The 12,157-nt window shown below is 33.4% G+C and overlaps 2 protein-coding genes across 3 annotated transcripts in view; one reads left to right on the top strand and one right to left on the bottom strand.

Moving 5' to 3' along the window:
* The window catches only part of LOC129791160 (ethanolaminephosphotransferase 1), a 245,240-nt gene that overhangs the window by 225,981 nt on the left and 7,102 nt on the right, over positions 1–12,157 (bottom strand). The window lies entirely within an intron of this gene.
* Positions 10,796–12,140, top strand: LOC129791163 (uncharacterized). Of its 2 annotated transcripts, none has more exons than XM_055829189.1 (2): positions 10,796–11,050; positions 11,114–12,140. In XM_055829189.1, exons 1-2 carry the CDS (start codon positions 10,841–10,843, stop codon positions 11,774–11,776), a joined length of 873 nt encoding a protein of 290 aa, XP_055685164.1. In that variant the 5' UTR covers positions 10,796–10,840; the 3' UTR covers positions 11,777–12,140. The 2 variants fall into 2 exon arrangements, with proteins under 2 accessions (XP_055685164.1, XP_055685165.1); XM_055829190.1 differs by having other exon boundaries at positions 10,797–11,050; positions 11,135–12,140.

Genomic DNA, 12,157 nt, shown 5'->3' with positions numbered 1-12,157 from the left:
TCATGTCATCACCACATTTTCTGCTTATGATAACAAATCAGTCTGTTGAAACCTCCTCTTCCTGTATGAACCACTCTCATGTCCAAATTCTCCGTGAATGAGGGATATTTTGGCAAATTTTGGGCAATGCAAATAGATATGTAAACTCCAAGAGTGACAATTTCATGTTGTTAACTGTATTTTGAAGCTGCTGTAACTATAAAAAAGGATTGCATTTACAGCCTCTGGCATAATAAATGTTAAATAGTTACTGGAGTTGTCGGTTTTTAGAATTTCCTTTTTATCAAACATTCACTCGTTTGAATTTATTAGCAAACATAAAAGGAACTCACACTAAAAAATACAATGTAGGTATTAAAAATTTATTTAAAAACGACAATAAATTTTTTAACTTACTTTTATGTAAATTATTAATTAAAATGAACGCATATCACATTCTTTTCATTTAATAGCGACGTGATTTATGATTCTCATTTAGTTGGTATACCACAATCGTGGCATACCAAGTATTGTAATCGTCGGAAAAACCGACCACCTCAGATCGGGCTCAAACTTGGTATGAGCACGTTTTAGACATCCCACATTACGAAAATGGTGGTGGAAAAAAAATGTTCCGGCCGGCCGGCCTCTGGCCCACACTTTGCCTTATAACTCGAGAACAGTAACAGATAGAGACTTCGGGTTTGAAGTTTTCTATAGAAATGTGGGTGTAAATTTTCATTTTTTCGCATTTTCAAAATCCAAGATGGCCGCCGTCTACCATTTTGAAATACTGTCAACCACTTCTCTTATAGCTAGAGGTCTGAAATTTTAGTATGTTGTAGAGCTCAGTGAGACGTTTTCATCAACAAATTATACTTGAAAATCGGTCAGGCGGTTTAGCAAATATGGCGGCCTAAAGCAAAAAGTGTTTTTTCGATATATCTCGAGAACGGCTTGACCGATTTTGAACATCTTGGTATCAAATGAAAGGTATTGAGAAGCCCTACAACTGTCTAGAACATTTCAAGTTTCAAAAACATCCGCAAGAGGCGCTAAAAACAAAAACAAAAATTGCCTAACTTTAAGGGGCAATATCTCCGAATCCCCATTAGGCAAATCTTTTAAATTTTGATATGTTGTAGCCTGACTCAATATCTTTCATCAGTCCGAAAATGAAGAAAATCTATGTCGCCGTTTAGAAGATATGACCATTTGAAAAATTCTTGAATTTGAAAAGTTCTAAGAGCCATATCTCTTGAACGGTCTCTCCGATCTTGCTCAATTTGGTATCAAATTAAAGGTTTTGCAAAACTCTACAACTTTTTAGAACATTAAAAACCTCTAAAACCATTCCTTGAGGTCAAAAAATGCCAAAAACTGTTTTGGTAAAACAAAAATCCGCCATTTTGTGTTCTTCTTTTTTTTTTCATCAATATTTATAAAAAAAAGGAGTTCAATATATAATTACAAAACCAATGACAAGAAGATAAAATTGCTGGAGGAAGATGTGAAGTCAATCGAAAAGCTCCAAAAGTAATAATACAGACTTGGATGCAATTCCATCTGTTATTTATATGTAATGTACTATGTATGTACTTATATACAAACATTTCTCTTCTCTTTTATTTTTGCTTTTAAGAACATCTCTGTGTGATTTCTATGTTGGTTCAATTTCTACTTATTGCAGTTTCTCAATCTCCATTGCCCTACAGTATATATATTACGTACAGTACATACATACCTATACAGCTTTGGATGACATTTCAAATGTTTCTCATGAAAATATAATACATAAAATAGAGATTGATGTGTACAAGTAATACCACAATATTATACAGAAGTTTAAACAAAAAGGTTTATGTATAAGAAAGATAAGAACGAAGCGAGATTATACATAAATTAGCAATTCAAATGTTGAGGCAAGAACTATGTCATTTTAACCCACATATAGTTCTCAATTTATCCTTTGATAAAATATATACCTATGTAGTTTATCTTTGTTGCTCCATGACTTTGATTTGAAAATAGTCACAAGAATTTATTTATGATTTCATGGAAGAAGTTCCTATTTGTATGTACTATCACACTTTGTCACGGAGCTTTTGTAGGGTACTCAGAGAACAGAGAATTAACCCAAATACGTCGTGAGTTTTCTAATTTTTTGTTGTTGTAAATAGTAAAATTCCTTTTTCGATTTTGAATATGGAATATGTTGGAAATGCATTTTTCAGACCATTTTAACCTGCTGGCCGCCAAGACCTTGGAGCTTCCTTAGAGCGCCAAGGTGGGGTCGTTGAACGACCCCAAGAAGGAAGTCGATTTTCTCATAAACTATAAAACCGGGAACTGTCGGGTCACTACCTTTAGACTCCTTATATAGTCCTCTTGCCCCTTGCATCACAAATTCGCCACCCGGAAACACGCAGAAGAAGATATTAGGGAAAAACATTTTTCACTCCTTTTTCACACTTTCTTCGTGAGAAATTTGCCACGAAGTTGACCGCAACTGCTATTTTTTTTTCACTACTTCCCCACATTCCCCTCACTTCCCGCACCGTGATAAATGGCAATATTTCTCGAATATTCTTTATTGTTTTGCACATTTATATGCTTCTAATTATGTTTTATGTTGTTTATGTTACTTATTCGCGATAATTCTGACACTGAGATGGTAAAGTGAGAAAGTAAACACAACCCTTCAACCCCCTTCAACCATATGATTTATGATGTGACTAACTTCATTCTGAGAAATTTTCCGCAGCATGGCCGTTACACCAATTTTTGAATTCCCTTCTTCTACATTTTCTTTAATAACTTTTCTTGTGGTGGACGGATTGAGCTGAAATTTTTACACAACCTTCTCAGATAACCAAAGAACTTATTTCCAAAAGATGGGAATGGTATCTTTTATATTTATTAAGTTATAGCACGAAATATAGGGCTGGGGTCGTTCAACGACCCCGCTTGGCGGCCTAGAGGTTAAAAATCTTTGCATAACAACCCTTAAAATCCATTCTCTCATGTTCATGAAAAAATTAAATAAAACAAGAACCAACTTCATCATATTTTAGTTGTAGAGTTATGTAATCCTCAAAGCTTGCAAATATAGTTGCGAGGGTTGCGGGTTAAATGTCTACAAAATTGAGATGACTTGACATGGTGACTCTTTGGTGAGGAAAACTGAGAAAAATATTCTATATGTGTGTATAATCTGGCTGGTAAAATGCATATTCAGGGGCTCTTTTGGAGACAGAGATGAGCGACTACCTACATGGTACTACTCGCATACAGTAGGAGCTTTTGGTACAGATGCTTGTGGCAAAATATCACCCTATAGCAGCTTCATCTTTCTGTCTTTTCAAGTGTCTCCGCAATTGATATGCCAAAACACATTTATAATTCCCATCTGGCACTTGTTTTGGCGAAATGTACCGCTGTTATGTAGCATGAGTAGTATGCAAATTTATTTATCATGAGCATTTTGCAAGCAACCACGGCAACAGAGAGAAAATGAGAGATGAATCGAGCTTGATGTAATACGTAACATACATATGTTGAAATATGTTGAATTTTAGCTGTTGGATGTGCAAAAACTAGTTAACATCCAACACTGCTTTTACACTGGAAATACGAAAGGGACATCAAGTGAGATCCTATCTCTCTTTCTCTATGTATGGTGTTCATGTCATCACCACATTTTCTGCTTATGATAACAAATCAGTCTGTTGAAACCTCCTCTTCCTGTATGAACCACTCTCATGTCCAAATTCTCCGTGAATGAGGGATATTTTGGCAAATTTTGGGCAATGCAAATAGATATGTAAACTCCAAGAGTGACAATTTCATGTTGTTAACTGTATTTTGAAGCTGCTGTAACTATAAAAAAGGATTGCATTTACAGCCTCTGGCATAATAAATGTTAAATAGTTACTGGAGTTGTCGGTTTTTAGAATTTCCTTTTTATCAAACATTCACTCGTTTGAATTTATTAGCAAACATAAAAGGAACTCACACTAAAAAATACAATGTAGGTATTAAAAATTTATTTAAAAACGACAATAAATTTTTTAACTTACTTTTATGTAAATTATTAATTAAAATGAACGCATATCACATTCTTTTCATTTAATAGCGACGTGATTTATGATTCTCATTTAGTTGGTATACCACAATCGTGGCATACCAAGTATTGTAATCGTCGGAAAAACCGACCACCTCAGATCGGGCTCAAACTTGGTATGAGCACGTTTTAGACATCCCACATTACGAAAATGGTGGTGGAAAAAAAATGTTCCGGCCGGCCGGCCTCTGGCCCACACTTTGCCTTATAACTCGAGAACAGTAACAGATAGAGACTTCGGGTTTGAAGTTTTCTATAGAAATGTGGGTGTAAATTTTCATTTTTTCGCATTTTCAAAATCCAAGATGGCCGCCGTCTACCATTTTGAAATACTGTCAACCACTTCTCTTATAGCTAGAGGTCTGAAATTTTAGTATGTTGTAGAGCTCAGTGAGACGTTTTCATCAACAAATTATACTTGAAAATCGGTCAGGCGGTTTAGCAAATATGGCGGCCTAAAGCAAAAAGTGTTTTTTCGATATATCTCGAGAACGGCTTGACCGATTTTGAACATCTTGGTATCAAATGAAAGGTATTGAGAAGCCCTACAACTGTCTAGAACATTTCAAGTTTCAAAAACATCCGCAAGAGGCGCTAAAAACAAAAACAAAAATTGCCTAACTTTAAGGGGCAATATCTCCGAATCCCCATTAGGCAAATCTTTTAAATTTTGATATGTTGTAGCCTGACTCAATATCTTTCATCAGTCCGAAAATGAAGAAAATCTATGTCGCCGTTTAGAAGATATGACCATTTGAAAAATTCTTGAATTTGAAAAGTTCTAAGAGCCATATCTCTTGAACGGTCTCTCCGATCTTGCTCAATTTGGTATCAAATTAAAGGTTTTGCAAAACTCTACAACTTTTTAGAACATTAAAAACCTCTAAAACCATTCCTTGAGGTCAAAAAATGCCAAAAACTGTTTTGGTAAAACAAAAATCCGCCATTTTGTGTTCTAGAGGTGACCTTGAAAATTATTGAAATTTATGTCAATTTATAGCCTATTTTAATACCTTTCCAAAACTAGTCAAGAAATTTCTGTAGGTCTTATAGAACTTCAGATATGAGCATTTTTATCTTTCATATTGATGAATATCATAAAAAAAATCAACTTTGCCTACTAATTCTGCTCATAAATTAAATTACAACGCATAGACTGACCCATCCGCGTTGTGGTATACCAACTCTAATAACTGGACGCGTTATGATTGACTTTCTATATGTTATAAAATTGAGCAAATATTGAAATCAATTGTTCATTAAAAAATTTAAAGAATAAAAAAATTAATGAAAGCAAATTTAATCAAATAAAGTAAAGACAAGCATTTTGAATGTTAGATAATTGATTGTGTGATTAAATTGTAGTAAGAATAAGTGCTGCATTCAGCAGCAGGAGAAACTTCACAGACTAAGATTAGCTTGTGGGTGATTCCCACAATTTCTCCACATTAACATTCCCATGAGTTGAATGTAATTCACCCCCGCAGCTCTCTCTCTCTCTCTCTCTCTCAGGGTAGTAAGGAAGGGCGTTGGATGGAATATGAAAAGGGAAACTAATGCTGTGCTATGGTGTTTCTATGTTGTGTGAAAATGGTATGAGAAGAATGTGAAAAGTGCACAAGTATGCTGAAAGCTATTTACCAAATTTTGGGGTGTGTGTGTGTGTGTTTAATTAAAGTGACTCCATGAAAATTTCCACCATTAGTAAGATTGTCTATAAAGTGTTCTCATAAAGAATTTGAATTTATCGACAGTACACTGCCGCATGCCTAAACATATAGATTGTTCGGCACATAATAAGGTATATTGTGGAAAAGAAAAATGTCAAAAAATATGTCTCATTTAGCGCTATTTTCCCAAAATTACCCTCAACACGTTTTCTGGGGTGGGAGAGAAAATTTCATTCTCATGGCGGAAAATCCAGCACGTCAGTACGCCGTGTAGGAGGGGGGTTTTTCCGTGATGGAAGAGTGACGGAGTAGTAGGGAGTTTCGGTGCTATATAGAGTAAGAATTAATGACACATATATTCCTCATGCACAGAGAACGCTCCGGGGAAAGTTTCAAATTCAATTAAATCGTGAAAATTATTAATTGAATGTTGAACGCGTGAAATGGAGTCACACCCCCCACATACACATCACCTTCGACTTCGTGGTCCTTCTTCTCATACCGTTAAATTTTCTTCCCTCTTGGTACTAATTTTCCACCACCTCAAGGGGATCTGTGTATGTAGTATACGTACGTATGGATAGACCATGTCGTATAGTCGCAAAAGAGGTAGCCTAATGAATTTTCTGCATCAAATTTATTCTACATAATTCTTCTCGTAATTTATGTTAAATCCAATAAACGTAATAATAATAATAAATATAATAAGTATTTATTTTACTACACAACTGTAAAATATTTAGTGTACAAAATAATACTCATTGGGATATTAAATTTTTAAGATTTTTTTTTAAGGTAATTAAGGTTATGAAATTTGAGATAAACATTGAGATACTTTCAAATAATTTTTCAGCACATTAAGAATTTTTACTCATACAAAAAATTAGAGTTGAAAATCATAAAAATTTTATTCAATGAATGGGATGGAAATTCAGAAATACCGCTCCCCCTACTTAATTACCTTTCATGCAAATATGTACCTACTTTAAAAAAAAAAAATAGTAAATGTACGTATAGTGTGTTAGCTACCTGTATACATATCATTTTACCATGATAATTTGAATAATGAAATGATTGATTTCCATTTCACATTAATGGATTTTTTTTTGCGTTTATGGGTATAGTCTCATTTGTGGTCACATTTGCACAAAGCATTTTGTTATATTTTGTCAGTTCAATCAATGTGGTAAAATATTATTTAATAGTGCAGAGAGCCTGTGGGTAGAAAAAAATAAACACAGAAAATGTATAGGTAATTAGTTTGTTGTGATGAGAATATTTAATTAATGTATTATTCAAAACAACACAACATAGAATTGTATAATAGATTATATTATACTATAGGAACATAATAATTAAATTCAAAATGTCAAATATTGAAAAAAATTCGACGTATTATATCATATTCACATCCTGTCGATCAACGTGAAAATTATCCTGGGGCAAATGTAATTGAATTTGTGCAATGGACGTTGGGAATAGAGAAAACAATATAATGTAGAGGTATACCATATTGTACCTATATCTAAGCTCCAGGAGAGTGTCTACTTCAGGAAATCGTATTCACCAAAGAGACGAGCACATCCCATTGAATCTGCATGAGAAGTGTGAGAGTGAATTGAAGCAATTAATCAAAAATCCATTTCTCAACTGTCGCATTGTGCAAAAAGCATCGAGTCACATGAAGAATTGCATTTCAATGATAATGGCAAAATTGCATGCGAAGGACGTGAATGAGATCATCACACAAATCCACCTTAAATCTGATTCTGACGGGTTCACCTGGAGAAAGAATGGGAAATTGCGTGTCCTCGTTGATTTGGAATTCATTTACCGGAGCTTTATACATAAATGCTTCCACCCACAGCTTCTCTAATGAATTTCCTTTTTGCCGTGATATGTGCTAAAATTTTCTCATCCAACTTTTCACAAAGATGTAATTTTCTACGAAATATTACTTTTGCTACATTTTATTATAGCTACATAAATAATAGGTACTGAAACACTGTATATTTTATAATGTCAAGAACATATTCTTAGAATAATTAGGTATTCTTTCTCCTTTGAATGAGACAAGAATAAAATTATTCAGTTTTTAAAAAAGAAGAAAATTTTCAACAACCACGAAATACTAAAATTCAATATGAAAAGAGAAATAAAAGTCTTTAAAATCTTTTGAGAAAGAAAGACTATCCCCTAATTATAAGTTGATAGAAAAAACAGCTTAGCAAATTAATTTTAGTAAATAACTCAACAAAATAAATCCACAAGAACAGAATAAGTTTGTTAAATTCACAGAAGAGATGAATACACTAAAAGTTTTAAAGCTCTTGAGAATGAGAAAACAAGTTATGAGGTTGCAATTAAGCCCTTCAATGGGAGATTCAAAAATTTATTTAACTCTCCACATTTTCTGTTTATCAAGGTGGGAAAATTCTAAAAGTTTTTCTTTTCAAAATTCGTGATGAAAAAGAAATTTAAGGGGACTTTGTAAAAAAAAAAAGTTTAAAAAATCTGAATTAAGCTTGTATGAATTGAATGCCATGAACTTCGCGACAAATTAAATCTTCCACTTTATGTCTCGAACCACAATTTGCAACATTTCCACTGACCCGGCTCGTGGTATTTGCATTTTATTTATTAATGGTGATTTTTTTATGGGAATGAGAGTTCCCTTCAAAATTTTCCATCTTTATTCTCTTTGTATCATGTTCGTTTTTATAACTTTTCTCCCTGGAAAGTTTTATGATTTTTCCCGTGGTATGTCGGTTTTTTTTTAGCTTTTTCCATGTTGCTTTAACGCTTTAGAATATTTTTTAAAGGATTTCTTATGATACAAAAGTTAAGTAGAAAATTGAACTGATATACAGTGATGTATAAGGGATAAAAGAATAAAAAGTTCTTAAATAAATTCACATCATTTTCATAGTTATACAAGCGCGTAGGAGACACGAGAAAACGTTAAAAATATTTAAAAGGTAATAAAATAATTTTAGTTAAATAATAATGAATAGGTACCTAATCACTATATAAATTGAGAATAAATTGTAGTTTATTTTGTTATATTCCATCTTAAATCGTGGTTAGTAGAAGACACACCATTTTACAATAGAATTTGTTGTTAAATTAATTATCAAATTCTCCCTGGACGTTTAGGATCGCAATGTGGTAAGACACTTTGGGGACATAATACAACTATAACTTACTTCCAATTCTCCCCCAATAACCACGAATAACACTTGGTGGGAATACTGTAGGTCGAACAAGTACCCAAAGTTGAGCTTGCGGTTGCATACAATTAAGTTACAACACAAGAAGAGTTTACCAGACTTTCCTCTCACAATTTGTGTCATCATCAATCTTCAAACAGGACAAAATGAAAGGACAGAGAGGAAAGTATTAATTATGCATAAACTGAAATGAAATATTGAATAGAAAATAGTTAAATTATTAACACTTTTACCTCTCTTATAATCTCATGTGCATAACGTCCTTTTGGAGATTTTTTCTTTTAATTTCAATAACTTTTCAATAAGTTGTACCTTATACCTTCATTTATAATACAAATTAATTGATATTTACTGTTTTTATTGAAAGTGATTTCATTTTCGTAAATTGCATTGAGGAAGTATTTTTATGGATAAATGACAAAGTATATTCTTTTCAATTTAATCCCAATTTTTTTTGTTCCACCTTATTCCGCTGAGGCAGGCAAAAAAGTCTCAAAGTTAAAGAAAACTCCTCCACTCAATGAATTATGTATAAACTAAATGATATATGCGTCAGTCGCTTCTGAATACTTATAGAATAAAAAATGTCTCAATTTTTTCCGTGTCTTACATAATTTTGTAATATGTAGGAATATTTTTTTTATTACTTTCACCACAACTTAATGCTTATTATGAATTCAGCTGGGGAAAATGTTACAAGCATAAGAAGAAACAAAAATTAAGCTATATTCTGCACAGGGAAAGTAAGATGAGCACAGAAGGGACACAGTGTGTTGGGACCATCAATACCATAATAGTAATATTATTTTTTTTGCACCTTTCGCCAAGGATTTCCTTCGCATGCGTTGCCTTTTGTCTTTTGGAGCATAATACAGACGGTGTACAATTTTTTTTATTTAAAAAAATGACTCGCTAACGAAGTTCCTTTCTATGTACACACACCTTTTCCTTTTACACGGGCATTTCTCCTACCTACATAGGCTCGTACTTCCTCTTGGTGAGGTCCCATACAATTTGCTTGTTTCTTTATGACTTTCTCTTTGCGCTTTATGTGTATATATGGTGGGTGAATGAAAAAGAATGCGAATAAAAGGAAAAACCACAAATGAATGCGAATGAGATGAAACGAAAAGGCCGCCAAGGAAACCTTACAGCACACCCCCTTCCCTACCTTTTTTTTCATGAAATGTTCTTTGACGTGTAATATTATTGGAAAAAAATCTGCATAAAATGTAAATTACTATACGAATGGAAGAAGAAAGAATAAAAATATTGCTTTAAATTAAATTGGTACAAAAGTGTTGGGGCTGTCGGGAGATTTTCATAGCTACACAAAATAGTCTGCCTGAAAAGATTCATTGGAATTTTCCCAAATTACTTTAATGAGCACACAAATATCAATCGAGATGTTTTACATTTGAAAAAAAAATCATGCGTTGGTGTTAACCCTTTTACGATATTTTTTCTATTATTCTTCGCTGTACTTTGATGATCTTTTTGTGTTAAAATGCCTCTTTTGATCACTTCTACTTGAACTCATAGCTTCCGGTCAATCTATAACCCAATGAATAAGTTAAGCAAGATTTGAAAGGTTGTGCAAAAATAGAACATCAATTAGACAAGGTCACATCTAATTACAAATATTTCCGTTATATATATATATATACATAAATGTACTATATAATTACCCAAGAGGTATATTAGAGATAAGTGTAATCGAGCTATTGCATTCGAAATTGATAATGAACTAGAACGCCCCAGCCAAAAAATTCCAACATTTCTTATCAGCTTCACGCGGCAGTCTGTGTTGAGCTCTTGAGATAGTCGTACGTATCGTGATGCCTCCAGCAGATCGTTTAGTACCAATTGCACGGAAAGCTCTTCCAATTTTGAGGGATTTGTACAAGGTTGATTGGCCGAAGCATCTCATCAATTACCAAACAATTAACAACTTTGTCAATTGGTACAATCAAACATCATCCATTGATGAAGTTTTCATTTGGAGTCTCAATGATACTTGGCGAGACAATGGAACTTTTATTATCAAAGTAAGGAAATTTCCCAAATACATATATCTACTTATTATATATCTTTTATATATACAAGTATAGAGCAATGATAATTTCTTGCAGAGTCATTATGATATTCACTGTGGTACCCTCGATGGGAATGAGGAGACTCTCGTACGAGCTTTCTGCTTGATTAATTGGAATAGACCATTGCTAATTTGCTCCTTCGTAGAATACCAACGACCACCGATCGTAAAAGCTCTGAAAATTCACAAAGTTCCCATAAAGTACGATTGCTCATATAAATTTTTTACATTACCCAAAGAGAAGGCAAAAGCTCTACCATCTGTAGATCTTGCAGATGACATAACAATTAGGAGATTGGGAGTGAGAGAGGCTGAAAAGGCAAATGATTTGTGGCCATACAAAAAGGATGGATCGCTGACTTTTCTGCAGAAAGTAGCCAAGTACAGCATGTGCTACAGCGCGTACACATCATCCAATGAGCTAGTTGGTTGGATCTTTACAGACACATCCGGTGGCATTGGTACACTCCATGTAGTCGAAGAATTTCGCGGCAGGAAAATTGCTCAGGCTCTCGTGGTGAAGTTGTGCCAACACATGGGTGGTACTCTCAAAATTGATCCTCATGCCTTTATTGTTAAAACGAATTTCCCATCAATTAATTTATTTGAAAAGTTGGGCTTCATTGAGAGTGATGAACTTGGATATTGGATTCAAACTGACGCAATGGAAGAGAGTTAATATTAAAAAAAATCTTTTTGGCTACCCAGTAAACAAAATTTGTTCAATATTGACTCAATATTGATCAATTATTCATCAATATTTGAGCAATCTTAATTGAGTGCTTATTGCCTCAATCAATTTGTTTACTGGATATTATTATATTATTATGTTTATAAATTACCAATTTTTAAAGAATCCAAAAAAAAGAAAAAATGAAAACAAAATATAATAAAAATTGATTCAATTTACCCCACTCTCCCATATATAGTGCACTGTATAGTTATTTTACTTCCACACGCATATTGCAGGATTGAGCAATCAATGTGGATTAAGTTGTATGAGTGAGAGATAAAGTTGTTGGTGGAAAAAATGAAGCAAAATATGTGAGACTTTTATATT

Source organism: Lutzomyia longipalpis, chromosome 2 (genome assembly GCF_024334085.1).
Source record: "Lutzomyia longipalpis isolate SR_M1_2022 chromosome 2, ASM2433408v1".
In the NCBI taxonomy this organism is placed as follows: Eukaryota; Metazoa; Arthropoda; class Insecta; order Diptera; family Psychodidae; genus Lutzomyia; species Lutzomyia longipalpis.
The sequence above is the reverse complement of the archived record's forward strand: the minus strand, read 5'-3'. Positions and strand labels throughout refer to the sequence as shown.